At 37.5% G+C, this 23,857-nt stretch overlaps 1 protein-coding gene across 18 annotated transcripts in view; it reads left to right on the forward strand.

Moving 5' to 3' along the window:
- Positions 1-3,065: 3,065 nt before the first annotated feature.
- The window catches only part of LOC148848014 (DNA topoisomerase 4 subunit B (DUF810)), a 123,760-nt gene continuing 102,968 nt past the window's right edge, over positions 3,066-23,857 (forward strand). For 12 of the 18 annotated variants that reach the window (XR_016101428.1, XR_016101426.1, XR_016101423.1 and 9 more), the window contains exons 1-9: positions 3,127-3,540; positions 3,625-3,743; positions 5,638-5,908; positions 6,131-6,197; positions 6,276-6,426; positions 15,956-16,117; positions 16,201-16,299; positions 16,567-16,773; positions 16,866-16,967. Coding sequence is in view for 9 of the 18 variants with exons in the window: in XM_088952497.1 (XP_088808623.1) it covers positions 3,366-3,540; positions 3,625-3,743; positions 5,638-5,908; positions 6,131-6,197; positions 6,276-6,426; positions 15,956-16,117; positions 16,201-16,299; positions 16,567-16,773; positions 16,866-16,967 (1,353 nt within the window). In the remaining 9 variants the exon portion in view is untranslated. Of the gene's footprint in view, positions 3,541-3,624; positions 3,810-5,637; positions 5,909-6,119; positions 6,198-6,275; positions 6,427-15,955; positions 16,118-16,200; positions 16,300-16,566; positions 16,774-16,865; positions 16,968-23,857 lie in introns of those variants that run through there. The other 6 variants (XM_088952502.1, XM_088952498.1, XM_088952501.1 and 3 more) reach the window with 6 other exon arrangements.

Genomic DNA, 23,857 nt, shown 5'->3' on the forward strand with positions numbered 1-23,857 from the left:
CAAAAGTTGAACCTTTGGGGTCAAATGTGTTAACCCTTGACATCATAATTAAATAGGGGCGAGAACTATATAAGTGGAGTTCAAATCTCTTAGTAGATGCCAAGAAGAAAAATTCTTCACTACCTTAGATACATCTTTCCTGCCTAATAATGTCCTATAAATGTTGGAAAAAGAAGTTTGACATTCCATTTGGGTCAGGATCTTTCCTCATGGCCATCTTAAAACAAGGCCTCATCCATTTTCATCTCCATGACTTCTTTCTCTAATCAATCATTCATCTTCGATGACACTCGAGTTGTTAGGCAGTCTATAAGATCATCCATTATTGAAGGTTTTTTTTTTTTATACAGTTTTTACATTTTCTCCACAAATAATTTTATTTCCATGTCCCTTAAGCCGATCACCTTTGTTGTTTTTTTTGCTTACTCCATTTTTATCTCTTCTCCTAAAAAAAATTAGATTAAGCAAATTGACTATTGATTTCTGAACCCATAAAATTTCATGTTCCTACTAAATGTCTTTGACTTTTAGCTAACATCAAAATACCTTTGAGATAATTCACTTATTTATATATCCTAAAAAAACATTCTTATTCGACTTGTTAAAAGAGTTTTAAAGGAAGCCATACTTTCTACCCAATTAATACTGGTTTGATCCTCCACTCTCTGTACCAAACATCCTGGACCACCCTCCTACTATCTTCATGATCAGAGCACATCGCTTTGAAGCGGAAAGTTCTTCTAAACTTCTAGATTTGGTTGAGTAACCAGCAAAAATTGAACATGATTAAAATCCATTATAACAACTACTTGAGTAATGGCCATTTCAAACCTTATCTTCCACTCCATTGTGGCTAAGGCCCGATCTTGTTCTTCTTCTATGTTTTCTAAATGATCCCTTCCATTGGTCTAGGTGAATCTTGGGCCATTACTTTCTATATTTGTTAAACCTCATAGATTACTATTTTTTTTTAATCACTTCTCTTTGGACATCTGCCTCCCTCCTTTTCTTCCCTTCTCAAACCAAAATTAAAATCCCCTCTAGTCACAATCAGGGAATCTCACTTTTTGAGATACATCTCCCCATTAATCAATAGGGATATCCTTTTTAGACTCATTATTAGGTTCACCATATATGAAAGTACAACACCAGTCACCTTATCATAAAATAATAAGGAGAAGTACACTATAGCCCATTTTACAGTCCTCATAATTTACTAGTAAACCCCTATAAACCACATCCTGTCCATGGATTTGGCATCAATCCACGGTCAGGATTCGTCCTACCTCTACAGAAAAAAATACAAGTGTGAATATACCTAGGGCGGACACCAAGGATTTTTAGTTTTATGGTGGGCTTCCAAAAAGAGTTAGATCCCATGGCCTACCAATAGAACCCACCCCACCCTTCCTAGTTCCAAAGAAAATTAAGATGTTTCTTACAAATTAAAAAACTTACTTTCATTTCCATGGGAAAAAGGATATCAATTTTTTTTTTTCCTTCTCTAGAGTCTCCTTTGCTACTTAAACTGTTAAGTAGGGGCCCTAACTCAATTTATATGGCATAGTACCACATTTTTTTATCTAGCAATATTATACTCTTCTCAAACGTGGATTTGGAGTCGTTAGTAACGGTACTCAAAACCACATATCGTCTAGGGCTTACCCAGTTACGGATAGTTCTAGCTTAGAATCTCCATTTCACCCTTGGTGGTTATTCCGGGACAACCACCTTAACCTAATTATTGATCCTTCTGTTTTTAAGGTTAGTGTTGCACTTACGTCCCTTTTCATTTTTACATTTAAGTCCATCGCAAAAACATTATCATCCTTGACAACCGCTTTTAAGATTCCTAAATTATTTTCTTTTTCTTAAAATTTGGTTCCATTATCCATGGGAGCCATACAACGACTAAAACAACACCTAGTCCTGCCATTGTTAGTTTCTTTTACGATATCATTTTCCAATGTCTTGGTCCAACTAAAATCTTCCGACTTAGTATATTTGCATGACCAACGCACAGTGTGGTGGATTTTGTTCTCACTCCCCAAGTGGGTATGCCCATAAAAAAGATCTCTATTTGAATTGGACAAGATAGATAAATTTTTACACCCTAGAAATAAAAAAAAAAAAAATACAACACTTAAAACATACACAAGCCATTCAGCAGTTAACAATAAAACCTAATGAAACTTACACCTAAATTTGCTAAAGCTAACAAAGTAATCGCATCATTCAATGAAAGGACTACCACACTTCCATCCTTTTGGTCATTTTTGAGTCGCTTGATTTAATAAAATTGTTTTTTAAATTGGATTTGATTTTCTTAGATGGTGTTTGGTTTCATTGTCATTTATCTGAAAAATAAAAACAGTGTTAACCACATACGTATTTCTCTAGTGGAATTCGAAATGTTATTTGGTTAAGCCATTTATTAAATGATTTTTTTTTTCAAGTTGTGTGAGAGCTTTCTAATGGAGAAACATATTTTTGAGGTTTCCCCTAAAAGACGTTTCTCCTGACACTAAGTTATCTTTTTCAATATTCAGCTTATGTGATGCCTAATGTCATCTAATACTTGTCAAAAACATTTTTGAACAGATTCAGCTTGTGATGCCTAATGTCGTCTAATAATAATTGTCAAATACATTTTTAGGATCCTTCCAGGTCTAAACTTTAAGTATATTATATTAAAAAGATATAATATCTTATATTATTATATATGTTATAGGTTATATAATGAAACAAAAATATATGTTGCATTTTATGAGCCAATCTGAGCTAGAAATGATCACCTACAGAGAAAATTTTCAATCTTGAACAACCTCCTGCCCAAGACCAGTTAAAGCTACCTGAGCCCATCCTATATTTCATTGGGCCCAAGGTCCATGTGCAGGGATGGGCTTTGGTTGATCTTTTAACTCAATCAACCCATCCAATTTACGCCCGTTATCATATACTTGCCTTGGTCTCACATTCTCACTCACGCCCGTTAGGCCGTTATTCCCCTCTCTGGACTCTACCTTGTTTCTTTTGTCTTGCACGTGCCAGGTTCACAGGAGGGTGGAGTGGAGTTCCATACTTCCCATCGTGCATTTCACCGTTTCGCGCTTTTTTTTCGGAATTGTCGCATGGTTTCCAGCGTGGAGCGCAAGATGAGAATCCAACAGACTGATGTCCTCTCCTTTACTAATACTAAGAACGAGGAAACAGCACTAGCGATGGATTCCTGTGGAGATGAGTGAATTTTCAGTGTTTTAGGCTTGGAGTAGGTTTATTTATTCTGTTTAACTTGTTCTTCTTTCACTCAGCTAGTACTTTTCCAAGTAATCTTCATTTTTGTCGGTTGCTGCTTCCCCGTCTCGATGGAAACCTTTCTGCTACAAGAAAAATACCGCTGTGACCGGAGAAAACTCCTCGATTTCATTTTGTCTGCGGGATTAATCAAAGAATTTCGAACTCCTAGCGGTCCTGTCGGGTTGTCGGACGTTGATTTGGATAAAATTAGCGTTGATTACGTGCTCGAGTGCATCAGATCAGGTCCTTTTCTTCGTATTTTACTTTACTTGATTTATTACTCGATGGGTGGGCTTAGAATAGCTAACGCATTATTATTGCTTGCAGGTGGGGTACTGGATCTTTCTGAAGCGACTAAGAAGTACAACGATGAATTTCGTTATCCAGCTATGGTAGTTATTCATTTTTGTTGGTCCAATTGCCATTTACTCAAGCTCAAAAATGTCGTGAGAAAACTTCTTCTATTGATAACTCTGGTCTCTCTGAGTCGATAGAATTGGTAACTCTGAAATGTACGGTGTGTTTTGTATACTTTATATGATGATGAGATTTGTATCCTGTTGTTTGTGATAAATTGGTGTATGTAAACATTTTAAGGAAATTGCATTATGTCAATTAGTTGTAAGAAAGGCAGCTAAATGGGAAAGAAGAATAACTACATTGAGTCCACACTGAACTATAGTTGTCGAGGATGATTGAGGAATGATAACACAGACAACAGAATGCACATGCAGATGCTTGTTTCTGATTGGACCCTTGTCACTCTCAGAGTACGTTGAAGCCTATGCTTCTATATGGTTAGGTTGTATGAACTCTTGGAATCTCTTATTATCGAGGGGCAATGTCTCTAAAGTTTCTTCTTTTTCTGTTGATCATTGGCAATGTCTGTAATGTTTTGACCCTGTGACCTCAGAAACGTCCATGTCTTCAGCATAAGAATGGAAGAAAAAAAGAGAAAGAGATGGTGGTTTAGCTTTAGAGCTTCAAGCAGTTCAAGAAAAGAAAGCATGAACATTTGAAATCTATCATCACTTTATTTGTGCATATGAAGAAATCTTCGTTCCAGTTGTGAAATCAGAGCTTAAACTAGCTAACATATTAACCAAGGTTGCCTAAAAAAGTCTTATTAAATGCCACTATTAACAGGCTAGGCATGATTGATATCTTTGCAACAGTTTGAGGGGGGGGGGGAGGGGGGTGATAGGGTCAGGTCGATCCATCTGGGCTTATCCATTACCCTTCTTTCAATTTAATTTAGAGCTACTGTAACCTAATCTATATAAGGTTAGTTTTTTCAAATCAATTGCATTGCTAACACAGTAATGAGGGCTGGGTAATAATGATTTTTTCTAGATTCCGTTTCTTCTTTTAATTGAACCCTAATAGTCCAATTTTCCATATTTGTGTTCCTTTTTTCCTTCAAAAAAGATAATAACCTATCCAAGAAAGTAAAGAAATAGATTTTTTTTTTATTGATAAAAAAAAATGTATCTTCTCTCATTTACTTTGAGGTAGCCCCTCTTTATTTATGCCTTTCTTATTGAATTTGACTTATAAGTTTATATTTTCTGATCTTTGCCTATATATTTTTTCTATGGTTCCTTTCATGTATCTATTTGCTCTTTATCAATATTTGATTTATGTGCCCATAATTTAACAATGGATATGGCACCAAACAGAACAGATTGGTGGAACGGGATTCATATAGCCGACCCCGTATAATTGGATAAAGACTTAGATGATGGTGATTTTATATTTGTTATGGTTCCATTCACACATCAATATGTTCTTTTTCTCTTATTTATTCTTATTATTTGCTTCACTTGAATCTTCTGTTTTGTCACTTTCACTTGGTTGTCATACGAAATGATAAAGATAAATAACCTGTCCAAGAAAGTTAAAGAAATATAAAAGTTATCCTGATGGATTTTCTGATTCTTGTCTTGCATTTTTATTTTTTGTTTTTATTTATCCTTTTCTCTCATTTACTTTGAGGTAGTCCCTCTTTATTTTTGTCTTTCTTATTAAATTTGAATTACAAGTTTATATTTCTGCACTTCATCTATGTTTGTTATGGTTCCTTTCATGCATCTATTTGTTCTTTCCTCTTATTTATTCTTATTATTTGCTTCACTTGAATCTTCTGTTTTATAACATTCATTTAGTTGCCATTATTTCTTTTAAAATGATTTTTAGCCTCATTTTGGGAGAAAATTTGTGTTTGAACTCTAACGTTTTTTTAATAATTGTAAAAAAAGATCTGCTAATTGACTGTCTAGTATATCGTACTTTTAAATGATGAATCTGCAGTTTAAAGAAACAAACTATTTCATTTTGCAGATCAAATCTCCATCAAAAAGCTACTACTTTCTTATTTCAGATCCAGAGATGTCTGGATCTCCTCCTCGGAATGCACCTCCTCAAGTTGAGCTTAAAATGAACCTTAATTATTCCTCATGCTCATTGAATCAACTGGATCCTTTAGTTGTTGAGGAAACTCAAATTTCTGGAGATGAAGACGGTGCCAAATACAAAGTTACAACTTTTACACCTTGTGAACATATTAATGATGCAAATGTACTCTCATTAGGATTGCCAATGTTGAGTACAGGTATTGGTTTGTTGACATTTATCCATATTGCCATATATTTTTCTAGAATATAATAAGAATTTCACTAACTAATTGCAATAGAATTGCTAATAATCGACTGGTGCCTTTTCTTTTTCTTTTCATCTTTGTTAATTGACTTCCCCTTAATTATTCCATTTGTTTATGGAGCCACATAGTTTCATCTTTCCGTCAGACTAATATATTGTTTTAGAACCTTTGAAGGATTATCTGATGATGATTTGCGGGAAACAGCCTATGAAATATTGGTTGCTTCAGTGATCTTTTCTGGGTCTCTCTCTCTCTCTCTCTCTCTGGATTGAATTTTCACTGATTTTATACACCCTAAAACTCTCTTTTGCATACCTAGGGGTCAAGTATGTTCTTTTGAAGAAAAAAAGAAGGAAAAGAAGTCTCACATGTTGTCAAGGCTGAGGAGCAAAAGAGATAAATTAAATTCACAATCTCAGACAGCAAAATTCCATTTTGAATGGCCTGACATCATCCGTGTTCAAATGCAGGCAAGGCATGATATCCATTATTTATTTTTGAAGTCTTAGCAATAATTTATATTATTTGAACAGATATTTAAATTTAGAACCTTGCAAAAGTTTTGGAGAAGCTCTACAACCTGAGATTGGTGAGCTTAACTTTGTTCAAAAACGCAATGCAATTTTTTTGAACTTGATCTTGAGCAGACTATCCTTATGTATAATTACATTATCTCCTTTTATTACTACATCTTGTACTCCTGTCAAACATGCAATAAATGAGAAGATTCAGTCCAATAGGGAGATAACAATCACAGAATTATAGTTTTCTGAAGTAGGAAAAATATGGCTCAAGCAGAACTGATGTTACTCATAGTTTGTATGTATGATTTTGTTATCGGGGAAGGTGTTGCGTAGTTTAACATGCTTCATCTACTCATGTTTTTAAATACAAGTATGCCACTACTTTCAACGAATTCTTTTTTCCATATTGAGGTTTTCTATAATTCCGAAAATAGGACTAAGTTGATCAGTTGGTTGTTGTTGCTTAAATAGATCTGAATGTGTTCTGCACGTTCCCAAGGTCATTCTTGGTTGTGAATGGTCTTGCTGACTCACTAGCAAGGAGAGGAGTAATGAAGGAGGAATTGGTATTGGAATTGGGGGCATCTGGCCTCGGGATAAGTATGTAGCTCACTTTAAATGCTTCCAGAATTTGAGGGAATTTCAAAAGAAGGTTTTGTGAGTAATTTTTTGTTATCTCCAGAGCTGAATTTGTGAGATGAATATGTTGTATCTTTTGGTCTTTTTACTCTTTTCTGTTGTATGGTGATTTCTCACCACCTCTTGGTTGTACTCTTTTATTACTATTAATATATATTTTTTATTACTCAGGCATGTATTCCATGAGATTGTAGCTATCGGCCTTGGGCTGTTTGCTTGATCCCTTTCATTTCAAACACTTTGGAGTGATTGAGTTTTTCCCTTTCTATGCCAATAAAGCTTTTGTTTAGTGTTTTTGATAGAACAAAGCTTCCAAGGTCATAGTTTACTTCTTATGTGATAAGATTGATTTACCTTGTTTACTTGGGAATGGCATGGGATGCTTTTTTGGCTTCTTCAGGTTCTTAAGCCTCCTCCTAATCACATCTTCATGGAAGGCAAATGGGTGACATTTGTCCAAGAGGTAAAAGAGTGGAAACTAGAGAAAATAATGAGATGTCTAAGAGTATAAATCTGGATTAGTGGTTTCCATGGTTGTTGCCACTACTGTCTCTTTTCCTGACCCCATGTGACAGAGGCCTGGATTTTCTGCCACCACCAACAACAGGCCCTCTACTTTCTTACCTGCCTTGCTATCCTCTGTAGTCATACCCTGGTGGATTCTTTTGTTCCCAGATGATCAGGATGTTCATATCTGCTATGCGTATAGAAAACTTCAACCTCCCAAATGGGTTCTTTGGAGAGGATTTTTTATACACACACTTTCCCACAACAATTGCATTTGCTACTTGGGCTTCAATTACATTTTTCTTATTGAGCTTCACAAGTTGATTTCTGATCAATCCCATTAACATCCATCAATGTTTTGAACTGTTGTTGACTCGACCTGTTGAACCATTTGAACAGTTACTTGGCCTTGATTCTGTGTTTGGTTCTTCTAAAACCTGGTATTTGGTCAAAAACCTTCCGACTTGGGTGATAAAATTGTTGGAAGAGAGGGCGTTTTGGTAACACACTTACAGTTTGCAGATGACACTATCCTCTTTTGTGAGATTGGGGACCCTCAGATAGCAGGGAATTTGAAAGGGGTGATAAAACTGTTTGAGGTTGTGTCAAAGCTAAAAATCAATTTTCAAAAGAGTTGTGTAGTGGGGCTGAATTTAGAGGAGGAGGAATTCGGTGAGGTAGCTGAGGAGTTAGGTCGTCTGATTTCTAGTTGGCCTTTGAGATATTTGGGTTTACCATTAGGAGCCAACCCTAGAGAGGGAAGCTTTTGGAATCCTCTGGTGGAAAGGTGTGCTAAGAAATTGGCAGCCTAGAAGAGAAATTGTGTCCCTTGGGGGTTGAATCACTCTAATTCAATCCACCCTAGAAAATCTCCCAATTTACTTCCTCTTCGTATTTAGGATGCCACAAAGGGAAGTGAAGAAAGTAGAGAAGATGATGGGGGACTTTCTGTGGGAGCCTAGAGAGGAAAGGAAGGGCCATTTGGTTAAATGGGATTTAGTGTGCAAGAAAAAGGAGCAAGGGGGCTTGGGATTGAGTAACCTAGGAAAGAAAAACTCAGTTTTCTTGGGTAAGTGGCTTTGGAGATGGCCTTTGGAGAGGGAAAGACTTTGGCACAAAATTGTAGGGAGTATTCATGGAGCAGCGGGCAATGGTTGGGATGTTGGCGTTTCTCGAAGGGCTACATTGAACTCTCCTTGGAAGGTGATATATGGCGTTCTTCCCCAGTTCTTAAACTTAATCAGGTATGATGCATGCACTAGGGATAGGGTTCTTTTTTTGGGAGGATTTATGGATTGGAACTTTAACCCTCGAGGACCTTTTTCCGTCCTTGTATTCCCTCTCTCGCTTTAAAAATGAACCAGTTCAAAGATCTCTCTCTATTATAAACCTAATCTGCACTAGAATGCTGTTAGAATTAAAGTTGAAGAGATACTAGAGAGAAAAGAAGAAGAGAGAAGAATAGAGATGAAGAAATTCTGGTTCGAACTGGAGAACTCAATCTCTCTAGTCAGCCAGATTTAATTTATATGTTTCTACTCAAGAACAAAAAGACACCTTTGCCCCTACTTAAGTATGGGACACACCAACTAACAGAACATTACACATCAGCTTTAAAACAAAACTATAAAGACTAAAATACCCCTACACAGTCGATACTAACACTCCTCAAGCTGGTGAGTATATATCATATTAGTCCCAGCTTGTTACATATGTAGTCCACTCTCCCCCGACTCAACCCTTTGGTGAACAGATTTGCCCATTGATTTCCTGTGTTAACATATGCAATATCTATCACTCCACTCAACACCTTCTCTCGTGAAACATTGGATTAGAAGAGATGTGGATTGCAGCTTGGTTGTCACAATAGAGCTTCATTGGAGTGTCAATCAAATATCCCATCTCCTGAAGAAGATTTCTCAGCCACACTAATTCACAAGTGGTATGTGCCATAGCTCTATATTCTGCTTCTGCACTGCTTCTTGCCACAATTGTCTGTTTCTTGCTTTTCCATGTCACCAAATTACCCCCAAGGAAAGTACAATAACATGTGGTGGGTCTTCTGTCAGATATAGAGCCAGCCCAATCAACATCAGTATATCCCTCTATTTCAAGTTTTCCTCCACTCTTATATATCAAGCTACGACTAGGAGCTCCCTTCAAATACCTTACAATCCTTAGAACTACATCCCAATGTGGAACCCAAGGTTTCTGCATGAATTGACTCACCACACTAATTGTAGATGAAATATCTGGTCGGGTAATGGTTAGGTAGTTTAGTTTACCCACCAACCGCTTATACCTTCCAGGATCTTCAACCTCTTCACCCATATCACTGCTTAGCTTAGTATTTGATTCCATAGGTGTTTTAGTTGGTTTGACACCTAATAATCTTGTTTCTTCCAACAAATCAAGAACATATTTCCTTTGACACAAATTAATACCATGCTTAGACCTTGCTACTTCTGTTCCCAAGAAATATTTTAGTTTACCAAGATCCTTTGTTTGAAAATGTTCTTGTAGAAAGATCTTCAACCTATCAATTCCCAATCTATCACTCCCGATAATGACAATATCATCTACATATACCACCGATAAGATCTTTCCAGCCTGCGAGTCATAACTGATGATTGAGTGATCAACCTGACACAGTTTCATACCAAACTTCTTTACCACTTCACTAAACCTAACAAACCACGCACGAGGAGATTGTTTATTTCCATAAATGGCCTTCTTTAGTCTGCACACCTTACCTTCCTCCCCTTGAGCAACAAACCCCGGTGGTTGCTCCATGTAGACTTCCTTAAGTAGATCAAAATGTAAGAATGCATTCTTGATGTCAAGCTGAAAGAGAGGCTAATCATACATAGCAACTAGAGATATCACAACACGAATTGAACCAATTTTAACAACAGGAGAGAAGGTCTCTGTGTAGTCAATACCATATGTTTGGGAATACCCTTTGGCAACCAGTCTAGCTTTTAATCGCTCTACACTACCATCAGGTAGATACTTAACAGTGTACACCCACTTACAACCGACAACCTGCTTACCAGGAGGAAGTGTGGTGAGATCCCATGTATGATTATGAGTTAAGGCAGAGAGGTCTTCTTCCATTGCATGGCGCCACCTTGGAGAGGCAAGGGCTGCCTGGACATCCGTAGGAACAGTAATACAAGATAACAAGGAGATAAACTGGCGATGGGAAGCAGAAAGGTGAGTGATAGAAACATAATTAGAAATAGGATGAAGAGTGCAACTGCGTTTACCTTTCCGCAAGGCAATCGGAAGATCAAGATCAGAAACGGGGGTTGGGGTTGGTGTGGGAACAACTACTGGATCTATCAACGGTGGTGGAGCTAGAGGAGGAGCCGGTACATGTTGTTGATGTGTATACACTTGATGAATAGGTGGCCGTTCAACAGGAGGTTGCACTGGAGGCAAAGACTTGGTCATAGTCGGATTAAGTGGAACAGGGTCCTCAACTGGAACTGGAACTGGAAGAGGAGGAGGTGGTGAGGACGAAGAAACCTCACCTAACCCCGAGAAAAACAGAGTGGACTCAAAGAAAGTAACATCAACGCACACAAAGGAACGTCGGGAACTAGAGTTATAACACTTATACCCTTTTCTGGGTTCGGGAATAGCCGAGGAAGATACACTTAATGAATCGTGCATCTAACTTGTCCCTTCCCGATCCTAGATTATGAACAAAACAGACACACCCAAAAACCCGAGGAATAAGGGGAAACAAAGTGGTGAAGGGAGAATGAGCTTCAAGGACGGATGTGGAAAAAGAGACTGCAAAACTTTAAGTGATGGATGACCAAATCGACAGTGCCACTGAAGAGGAGAAAGAGATGCCTGAAGAGCTGTTGATGCACTGGCACCACCATCAAGATAATACAGTCCACTAGCTTCATGCCCTCCACCAATCTTCATCACTGCCTTGAGATCTTGAAAAACACAAGAGGGTGTTGAAGATTAATCAATTTTATGATGTTTTTCTGAGTAGATGTTTTATGTCAGTTGTTATATAGGAAGTGGGGACCACAGTAATTATGTGAGTCCAAATTTTATTATGTTTTTGAGTGTTGTATATGCCGTTTTATGTTTTTCTGCCTTATAAGGGCATAGTTGTCTTTGTACTATTCTATTATTTTTAGTATAAATAATAAGTGAAGGGGGTGACCAGATTTTTGCTCTCTCTTTCTTTTCAACTTCTTTTCTTCTCCTTTTCTCTTCCCTCTCTCTTCAAGAAACTACTTTTCTTTCATATTTTTTAATTCAGCAGATTTCTACTTGGTATCAGAGCATCAACTGAGGTTTCTTGAAGCATTCTCATGCAGCCCTAGATCAGCCGACTGCATGAAGTAGCAAAGGGCTGATCGATCTACTATAGATTGCCCAGTTCTTGGACTTTTTGGTGGGATCTAGTCATCAGGAAGATGATCTGCTGTTTGTTTTTGATCTGATCTTGGGCGCCCAGGTATTGTTAGTTTTCTTTTGATTTTTTGAAGAGGGCGGTTTGGTTTCTGGAATTTTCTGAGCCTCCTGGGGTGACTGATTCACTCTTCTCTTTGTTGGGAGGCGTGAGGAGGAGAGAGGTTTCTCTCCAGCTAGGGTTTTCTTCTTCCGGAAGGGTTGGTTTCTGTGTGTGTGATATTAAATTATTTTTTGAAGGTCTCCAATCTATTTTTTTCTTACTGTTGAACTGTTTGAAGTAAGATGGAGAGTTGGAATACTGAGATGAAATCTACTGGTACTATGGGACTGGGTGTTGGAGGTAGTATTGATATTTTTGGGTTTGAGATCATTACTAAAGCAAAACTTGGTGGTACAAATTATTTGGAGTGGGCACGATCAACTAAGATGGCTATTGGTGCCCATGGAAAATTAGGGTATCTCATTGGGGAGGAGAAAAAACTTGATACAGACTCTTTCCGATGGGTGCAGGAGAATTACATGGTAATGTCTTGGTTGTGTAATTCTATGTTACCTCATATTGCAAAAAATTTCCTATGGGCTAATATTGCTAAGGAGATTTGGGATGGAGTGACTGAAACCTACTCTTAGAAGCAAAATGAAGCTAGAGCCTATCGGTTAAGAAATCAGGTGATAAGTATGAAACAGGGAGAAAAACCTCTTGCTATGTGTTTCTCCATGCAGGAAACAGATCACTTAGAAACTATGGTATGGGAAAGTGTAAATGATACAACAACTTATCACATACTGGTAGAGAGGAATGGGGTTTTTGAGTTCTTGGCAGGGTTGAACCCTGAATTTGACATTGCTAGGTAGCATATTCTTTCTAGGGAGGGTGTGACACTCTCTCAGGCCTATGGCTTTGTCTCTGGAGAGGAGAGCAGGAGGAATGTAATGCTGAGACAGCTTGGGATTGACCAGTCGGCTATGGTTGGTACAACAAAACCTAAGCCGAATGGAGACAAGGGGAGTAGTGAGACCAGAAGGGAAGATAAGAAGGACTTGGTGTGTGATTATTGTAAGAAGCCTAAGCATACCAGGGACACTTGTTGGAAGCTTCATCCAAATCTTATGCCTGCTCGGATAAGAAACAAGAATTGGAACTGATTGGGAATCCATTGCAATAGCAGCAATGAGAACGGAATTGGAGAGGTTTGGACAGCTTATGAATAAGAAAGATTCACCTAGCTTTAGCCTTCCAGATGGACAGCAGGATGCAGGAGCCAACTACACCACTTCCTTTGCACATATAGGTAGTTCATATGCGACTGCAAATTTTGCATCCACTTCAGTTAAGGAGGGACCTTCCTGGATTATAGACTCAGGTGCATCTGAGCATATGACTAATGCCCCTACCCTTTTCAATTCCTATCAGTTGTGCTCTGGTAGAGGCAGGGTTTCTACAGCAGATGGTTCACATATGCCCATTGCTGGGAAGGGGACAGTTAGAGTGACCAATGATATAACTCTGCCTTTTGTTTTACATGTCTCTAGACTTCATACCAACCTATTGTCTGTTAGTTCATTGACAAAAAAATTGAATTGTTCTGTGACTTTTCTTCCTAGTAATTGTGTTTTGCAGGATTGGGAGTCAAAGAAGATGATTGGGAGTGCTCGTGAGGTGAATAAAGTCTACCTTCTGGATGAGATTTTGAGACATCAGGGCTGTCATGTTAGCAACAACAGTAGTAGTGGGTCAGAGTCAGTGGACCAGATTATGCTTTGGCACAATCGCTTGGGACATCTTTCTTTTAGTTCTTTGAAATGTCTTTTCCCAAAGTTGTTGGAGTCTGTTCAGTTATCTATTTTGGAGTGTGAGAGTTGTCAGTTAGGAAAGCATTGTAGAGAGTCTTTTATACCAAGTAATAAAAGAAGTACCGTTTTTAATATTGATCACACAGATGTATGGGGGCCATATCATATCCCTTCCATGGGAGGATTCCGTTACTTTCTCTTGTTTGTGGATGATTATACACGATATTCTTAGATATATTTGATGAGATCATGTGATGAGGTTCCTAACTTGGTACGACAGTTCCACCAGATAATTCTCACACAATTTGGAGTGAGAACTAAGGCTTTTAGATCAGATAATGCCAGAGAGTACTTTGAGAAGGACCTGATTTGGGCGATCTTTTTTATTTATTTTTGGTTAACTTTTTGAGATCTGTGTCCCAAGGCGGCCATGCCTAAAGGTGCCTTGCCCCACTATTTTCACCAAAAAATCCCTTTTTGGCCTTAAATCACAATTTTAGCATTTTTTCAAATAAAACATTAAAAACTAAATTCAAAAATATAAAATAATGCATATATTACATGTATAATATAATTATACAATATTTATTGATAAAATATGTGTTGATGTGGCACGGTTTGACTTGTTTGACCTAGACGATCAAACTAGTGACCTGTAACTTGGAGGCAAAAAAGGTTTGGCCTCTGGGTTGTTTTTAAAACACTGACATCCATAATGCTTCAAAATACGAAAAACGCCAAGAGATAACAATATAAAACTTCCTAGGCCCAATCAATTTGGTCCAAAGTCAAAAATTGGTAAGCCAAGACCAACGCAGGAACCCTATGAAGGGGAGATTAGCCAAGTGATCTCTCCAGAAACAGCATTAGATAAATCGATGTTCTTTAGAAGTGTAAACACACTATCTGAAAAAAAACTGACCTTGACAATTCTAGATTCTTTCGGGTGTGATAGAAATTGTAGGCTAGGGTTTCAATCTCACCAAATGCACAAGAAATTGCTTCAGGATGAATCACCCTAGTAAAACTTCCAGGAATTGGAAAAACCTCAACTGCTGCATTCGTAGGTTGAAAAACCCTAGCCAAAACCTTGTAGGGCACCTTCTCTCTCCAGTTCTTTTTGGTTTTGGTCTGTCGTTCAACAACCAGCACTAGACATCCACCCTCTAAAAAATCCAAGAATTGGGCTTTCTAGACTAAATTGATCAACCTTCTAAGCTTCCCTGCAGTTGGATGATCTCAAAACTGCATGGAATCTCCCTTAGGAAGCCCTAAAAGAGGCTCTGATACCATGTAGAAAATAGAAATAACGAAAAATAAGAGAAGAAAGTGAAAAAAGAAGCAGAAAGTTATTGAAGAAGAGAAAGGGGTGCCAAAAGTGTTCTGGCCACCCCACTCATTAGTATTTATGTAAAAAATACAAAGCTGTGTACAAGGACAATAATGCCCCCACTTAGGCGGCTATAACTAGAACCGCTATAAACAATAAAGATAATGGTTCACAGCCCAGGCCTAACAATAAATAATAATAATAAAAAATATAAAAATAAAGATAAACTGTCAACAACAAGATGAATCTCCCTCAACTCTCTCTCTCTCTCTCTCTTTCTCTCTCTTCTGTCAGGAGGTTAAGTCCCCTCAAAGAAACTTCTGTGTTGAGCACTAGCTCAGTAGTTCATTACCCAAAAAATAGCAAAAATTCTGAATGGATAAGTTGGTGCTGGCAATCATTTAGTTTCTCACTAATAGTAAAATATTGCCACTGGAGATCTTTGAATCTAAAATGTAAAAGCATTCTGTGGAAGTACAGTTGTACTTGAGCTTCATTGAAGATATTTGAAGCTAATTTTTATCTTAACTTCTATTTCCTCTTGTTCTTGTGGTCCTTTGTCTTCCTTTTGTGTAATTTCTTCCATGCAGTTTACTTTGACAGGTCCACCCATGGATTCTTGTTGCAAAGAATTGATAAACTTACAGCAAATGATTTATCTCTCTCTATTTCTTGTTTTTTATTTGCCTTGTACTGCTTTATGAGTGTGACTATATTTTTCTGTTCTTTCTTTCAATTATATTTGTTTTTCCTTCCTAGGTTTCTGAAGCTATGGACACTTGCATTAAGCAAAGGTTGTTGGTCTTCACTTCAAGAACAAGACCAATTGATGTCCCTCAAATATCATTGGAGCTTTTAAATGGAATTTTTAAGAATGACTTTCTTATTGAAAAGTCATACAAGCAGTGGAGGAAGAGACAGGTGATCAACACTAAACATTACTTTTCTTGTAACTCATCCCAGGCTCTTAAATCTACAGATCTGTTATTACTATTTTCTCACAGGCAAATATTCTTGAAGAAATTCTATATTATTCTGCTACCCATACAGCAGCTGAACATATGACCATTAGAAGTTTTCTTGCAAAAGTCAGAAATACTGAGGTATATCATTTTGTGTATGTTGATTTTGTAAATTGTCATGGAAGGGAACTTTTTTGTGTAGATTTGTTTCTATGTTAAGGATCATTAATAATAGTACAAGTTTGGATCTTCATTGAAGTAAATTGGGTTGGATTTTTAGCTTATGTCCTCTTGGCTGCAATATTGTCATAGGGAGGAACTATATCATAAAATCATGTTTGGTTACTTGCTTTCTCTTAGTTCATTCTTTCCGCAAATAACGAATTTTCTTCTCATTCTATGCTAAAGGAGTGGAATGTAAAAATGTCCTCTGAATTTTCTGAAGCACTACTAGCTATTCATAAGTTCGCATCAAAGTTGTCATTAGTCCCTGGGAAGTTTGGTATTACGGGTGAAACCTATTATTGGACAGCTGACTATCATTTGAACCTTAAGCTATATGAAAAATTACTCTGTAGTGTTTTTGATATTCTTGAGGATGGTCAACTTGTAGAGGTATATCTTATTTTCCTTATTCTTCAGTTGAAGACTTTGCTATCCTATTTGTTTATATGACCAACTCCTAATAATGTTGGAATCTATATTAGGAGGCGGATGAAATCCTTAGGTTTATCAGATTGACCTGGTCTACTTTTGGCATCACTGAGAGGATTCATGATGCACTATACGGGTGGGTGCTTTTTCAAAAGGTATTATTCCTCTTCTTGGTGGCTCTTTGTCTAAAATTCATACATCATCATCCTCATCATCATCATCATCATCATCATCATAGTCATTATTATTATTATTTTTATTATTATTTTGATAGGTAAAGGACTGCAAATAAAGGAGACTTGAACTTTCATCAACAGGTTGCAAGACAACACACACACACCAATAGGCCATGTCTATTCGGTTTGTTGAGTCAAATTATCTCCCTATAACATGGTTGTAGTCAATCGAACCAATAGATGCTTATTGAACTGTAATGTTCTTAATTCAGCCAAAAATTCTATAGATAAAACCTATTTGGGTAGACAAACTAAGTCAAAGGTCTGGTGGCTATGGCTGAAAAGATTGCGAAAGTCCAAAGAGATTCTCTTTGGTTGGAGGTGGTGAAGGAAGAAAATTTTACCTTAGAAACTTCCAACTAGATCTTAGACTCTAACTCCTATTCATACTTTGAAAAAATAGAAACTTTTTTTTTTAAAGGTTACTTTCATTCAAAAGGGGGGGGGGGGTGTACAAGAAGGATGAACAAAAACGAAAGCTTCCCAACCTAATTACAAAAGCAATGAGTTAACACTAAACAGTAGTTTTCACTGTAAATAGAAATTATGATAACTACTATAAATAGTAATCATGGGAATTACCATAAATGCCAGTGGAGTCCACTGGTCAACTTGTCAGTTTTCACTTTGACCATTACTTACAGAACTGGAAAATCACTAAATCAGTCATCTTGAAGCCTTTAGTTGGGGCTCTTCCACAGTTTGATTTAGCTGTAAATCTTAAGTACTTCAGTACTATGAGTGTACTTTAGTGCCACCAAAATTCAGCCAAATTGAACAAGGTTTGACTAGTCAATCAGTCAATTCTTTTCCAGTTTTCCAGTTGATGATGCATTTTGTGGGTCTACCATCTGATCATTTTTTTTTTCAATTTCTTTCTTTGTTTCCATATTTGCATCATATAGCGATTAGAAGAAAAAAGAGCTATATATAAATTTCACTTAGGGAAATGAGTTCGGAAGTTTGAGATAGAGAGAGAAACTTTGTAGAGGACTTCAATTTGACTTATACTAAAGGTTGTATAGGGTGAGTGATAAAAAACTGAAATCAATACTTTTAAGTAAGGAATGAACACGTTGTTTGTTTTCCAACTTTCAAAAGACCTTTGTTTGATAGAGAAGTGGAGTCTATCAATTTATTCAACAGATTGAAGCTTCAAAGACTTGTCCTTCTTCTCTGCATGTTAGATGGTTGATAGAATGTATAAATGGCTGCTCTATGAAAAAGTCCTTTTATGATTCTATCATAAGACATCAGGAGGAATATTCTCATGTCATGGAGTTTGGGGGAAATCCAATCCCACCTAGGGTGGAGCAACTTGCTCAGTCAGCATGTTTGGACAACATTTCAACTATTTATCATTTGAAATCAACCAGTCGAGGGAGAGGTCCTCTCTTATCAGGCAGTGTTTGATCTTTATGGGCTGAGAGGTTAAGTGTAAGACCATTTAGGGTTTATAAACCCGATGGGCTAATCTCACTTAAGTCCATAGTCCTTGGGCCTTCATAAGGTGGCTGGACCCAAAGACCATTTAGTGTAAATGTTTCGCCTGCTAAGACCATTTAGTCTTGTAACAGAGGCTAAGTTGAACCCATATGACTTTTGTGGAGATCAATGTTAGGGTCCCACGCTATACAAAGAGAGCCAAGTTAGCTAGCAAATTAAAAGGGAAGTGAACCTGATAACTTAATGGGCCTAAAACCCAACTCAAACTGGGTTAATGAGATTAATTAAAAGTGGGCGAATTTGAGTTTAGATATGCTTCTGGATCAGCAAGAGGATAAGATATGTCTTATCCACTTAAGAGTTCAGATCCAAATAAAGATTTGGATCAAAGAACGCTTTCTTGATAGGATTAGGAAGCTGATCCAGAGAAGTTATAAATAGAGGGAGAAATCCTTTTATTAAACACCTGCTGAATCCAGATCTTCTCTCTATTCTTGCCGCCCTACCCAGTTCGATCACCATATTCTTGGATTGATCAAGAATAGTTCTTGATAGTTCTTGATTCAGATTCTTGCCAGAAGAATCAGATCTGAAGTTGTGCTCACATCCTTTACGTGATCTTTGCTGAAGGATTGCAATTCTTGCTGAAGAATTGCTTTGTTGATCCTACCTTATCCTAAGCTGTCATATTTAGTGGATGTGGGATTTGGTGACCTCTTTGGGCGTGAACATCTACGTTGGGAGCTACTTTTGTGGATTCTGTATCAGGTATATCCCTCCCTTAATCTTGGTTACAGATCTGGTCCGGTTTGTTTCGAGAACGAACATTGAAAAATGCAGTTTTTCTAAATCTGGGAATAGGATTCCCGGAAGGGAGAAAGAAAAATTTGGAAAATTTCCCCAACCACCCTGCATGGTTCGGCCATCCATATGATGGATCTCATTTCCCTTCATCAGCATGTTCTTTTCTTGTTTTAATTATTTTATTATTAGGGTGTGCCGCTAGGGACATGTTTGTAATTTTATTTTCTTTTAATTACTCCATGCTATTATAAATAAGAAGCTGGGCACCGCCAGCCAAGACTTTTGACTCTCAAACAGATTTCTTTCTCTTTCTTCTCTTCTCTTCCGTCTTCTCTCCTCTCCTCTCTCTTCTCTTTCTCTCCTAGAAAGAAAACATGGTATCGGAGCTCAATTCTGGCCTATAGGAATCCTTTCTCTCCTCTGAATCACACATTCCCAGTTTTTCCTGATTTCTTGGACAGTGAAGGCAAGAAACCCTAACCGGATTGGTCAGACCACCCTGTTACTGGTTTTTCTGGGTTCTTCCTTGGTCATAGCACCAAGGTAACCCTAGTAGGAGAGGGCTGATGCTGTGAAGGCTTCCTTTTCCTTTGGCCGATGCTGTGAAGGCCTTTTCTCTCGGTTTGCACCTTAGTACAGGTGCTGTATAGGGGTGTGTGATCCCCTTTATCATAGGTATGTGCTGTAATTGGTTGGTATGTGGTTCTTTTAATTGTTGCACTGTTGCTGGACTGTTTCTGTGGTCTCTTTAATTGCTGGACTGATTTCAGCAGTGCATTTCTCATTTCAGAAGTAGAAGTTTTTGGTGTTTAGTGCCCTGATTGTGACAGTGAGAGGTAGTAGTTGGGTGGGGACTGGTCTTGTGCACCTGTGGTTCTGTTTTTTGTAGTGTAGATTTTTCCCTCAATGGTAAATGATGATTCTGCTTCATCCGAGGTTACATCAACCCGTAGTATAGCTGGTATGGGAGTTGAGAACATGGTGTTTCCTATGCCAATTATCCCATTAAATGGCATGAACTACCTGGAGTGGGCTAAAGGGGTAAAACTTTATGTAACAGCATGGGGAAAAGCTGATTATATAAATGGAAGAGTGAAACAGCTGAACATGATAGGTGGGACCAAGAGAACAGTATGGTGCTTTCCTGGCTTCTTGCAGCCATGGAACTGATGTGAAGAAGAACTTTATGTGGGCAGGTATTGCTAGTGAAAAATGGAAACAAGCCAAAACCACTTATTTTGAGCAAAGGCACTATGCCAATATTTACTAGTTACAAGCTGAATCCTTAACCTGTAAACAAAGGAACCATAGTTTGTCAACCTATTATTCAGCCCTTTTTCAGTATGGAAGGAGTTGGGTCACTATCGGGCTCTAGAATAGAAACATGCTGATGATACTAAGGCCTATAAGAAGCTGGTTTCTTAGCAGCGGGTTTTTGCCTTCTTGTTGGGACTAAACCCCATATAGGAACCTCTTAGCGTTCAGATTTTAGGAAGTAAAGAGTTGCCTTCAGTTCAAGAGGTGCATGCCCTTGTTTAGTCTGAGGAAAGTAGGTGGAGTGTGATGGTTACGATTGAGGGGGAGCAACATATGGTATTAGTTGCAATGGGTGGTAATAATATGGGAAAGAAAAGTGATTCCAAGAAAGTTGATGAGAAGGACAAGTTGTTCTATACCCACTGCCGGCGTTCAAGACATACATGTGACACATGTTGGGAGCTCTATGGGAGGCCAAAGTCAGCTATAAAGAACCAAGAATAGGGTAAGGTGCAGGGTCAGAAGAAGCCTAATACAACACATAATGCAGCAAATGTGGCAACTCAAGATACTTAGTCTGCTAGGGTGTATTGGGTGTTTACAATGAAAGTGTGAAACACAAGGCGGATGGGACAATTGAAAGGTACAAAGCAAGGGTGATAGCAAAAGGGTACACTCAAGTCTATGGTGTTGGCTATGATGAGATGTTTGCTCCAGTAGCTAAGATGAACTCAATTCAGGTTCTTCTTTCATTAGCTGCAAACATTGATTGGGAATTGCATCAATTGGATATAAAGAACGCCTTTTTAAATGGTGACCTGGTGGAGGTGTACACGGTTCAGTCCCCAAGTTTCTGTGCCAAAGGAAGTGAAAATAAGGTGTGCAAGCTAAGAAAGTCCCTTTGTGGTTTAAAACAGAGCATGGTTCAGTAAGTTTCATATGGCGGTCCAGCAAGTAGGATTCAAACAATGTAAGTCTGATCACACTCTCGTTGTGAAGAGATGTCAGGAATAGGTTGTTGTGTTGATAATGTATGTGGATGATATCATCATTACAAGAAACTGGACCTCAGAAATTCAAAGTTGAAGGCGTTTCTAGCCTCTCAATTCGAAGTAAAAGATTTGGGTTCACTAAAGTACTTTCTTGGAATTCAATTTGCTCACTTAAAAAGGGGCATCTTCATTTCTCAGAGGAAGTGCATCCTTGATCTATTACAACTTACAAGTTAGGTGCAAAGCCAGCAGATACTCCTATGGATGTTGACCATAAACTGGGTGATTGTGATGGTGAACTTCTAAAAGATGTTAAACAATTTCAATAGGGATGCAAATGGATCGAATCGGATTCAAATTTGGGTATATTCGAATCTGATCCGACATTGTTCATGACAGATCCGATCCGATCGGATATGATAGGACTTGATTTGAATTCGAATCCTGTCGGGAAGTCGGATCTTCAGATTTGATCCGATCTGATCCAACTTATTTTCTTTAAAAACTAATAATTTAATAAAAGAAAAATAAAATATACTAATTTAAATAAAGTAACAACAAAAAATACAAGTATTTTTTAATTATTTTCATCATATATATACATGTTTTTTATAAAAAAATAAATAATCTAACAAATTTATAAAAATATAATATAAAAAGTATATTTATAAATAAATAAATAACATGTATATGTATTATATATATTTATATTTATAAATATATAATATATATTGGATCGGATAAGGGGGTGATCCAAATCTGATCTGAAGATCCGAACAGGGGTGATATGAATTCGATCAAATAGGATCGAGTGTCGGATCGGATTGAATCATGACCCGACCCATTTGCACCCCTAAATTTCAAAGGTTAGTGGAATGGTTGCTTTATTTGTCTATGACATGTCTAGACATTGCTTATTCAGTTGGGGTTCTGAGCTAATTCCTGCATTCCCTTGAGCGACCACACATGGAAGTAGGGGTGTCCAAGAAAAATTGAAAAACCAAACCGAGAAAACCGAACCGACTGATTCAATTTCGGTTTGGTACTTTTGAAAAACCAAAGGACTGGTTTGGTTTTCAGTTAACCTACAAAAAAACCGACGTTTAACTGAACTAACCGGTATATATATTTATATGTATATTATATATATTTTTAATATATGTCACATATTTTCTATATATTGTATATAAATATATATTCATTATATATATATACATATATTATATTTATAATAATCTATTTATTAATATATTATATGTTATATATTTTTGTAATATTTATAATATATTATATATCATTTATTATTTATAATATAATGCTATACATATAATTATATAATATATATTATAAACAAAAAAAACCAAAGAACCGAATTGGTAAAAAACCAAAACCAACAGACTGGTTAACCGGTGGTACCGGTTCGGTTTGCAAAAATTGCCCATGGTTCGGTTAACCGAACTGTGGACACCCCTACATGGAAGCAACAAAGAGGATTCTTAGGTATGTGAAGAAGTATCCATGATTAGGTTTGCTATTCAGTAAATATAATCATTTTAAGATGGAAGTCTATATAGATGCTGATTGGGCAGGTGTTGTGGATGATGGAATGTCCACAAGTGGGTACTGCACATTTGTGGGAGGAAACCTAGTGACATGGAGAAATAAATAACAAAGTGTAGTTGCGAGGTCAAGTGCTGAAGCGGAATATAGGGTGATGGCACATGGGGTGGATGAAGTACTTTGGTTGAAGAATCTTCTAGGGGAGCTTGGGGTTACTGTCCTACACGATAGGACCAAGTACATTGAAGTGGACAAACACTTCATAAGGGAAAAATCGAAAAAGGGAGAAATCTGTACTCCTTATGCCAACTCCAAGGAGCAACGAGCTGATGTTCTCACAAAAGGGCTTCCATACTCGTAGCACAATGAGTCGTGACAAGTTGGGCATGATAGATATATTCAGCCCAACTAGAGAGGGGAGTGTTGTTAGAGTCCTTTGTTTCTGATGTTAGGGTGCTGTCTGCATGTTCTTTTCTTGTTTTAATTATTTTATTATTAGGGTGTGCCGCTATTGGCATGTTTGTAATTTTCTTTTCTTTTAATTACTTCATGCTATTATAAATAAGAAGCTGGGTGCCGCCAGCCAAGACTTTTGACTCTCAAACAGATTTCTTGCTCTTTTCTTCTCTTCTCTTCCCTCTTCTCTCCTCTCCTCTTTCTTCCCTTTCTCTCCTAGAAAGAAAACAGGGATGACAGGTGGTTGTTAGTCATACACTAGAAGGCAAGTAGCAGCAAGGATTTTGCTTCCTC

This window comes from Nelumbo lutea, chromosome 6 (genome assembly GCF_056320005.1).
Source record: "Nelumbo lutea isolate HS-2025 chromosome 6, American lotus-T2T, whole genome shotgun sequence".
NCBI classification, from domain to species: domain Eukaryota; kingdom Viridiplantae; phylum Streptophyta; class Magnoliopsida; order Proteales; family Nelumbonaceae; genus Nelumbo; species Nelumbo lutea.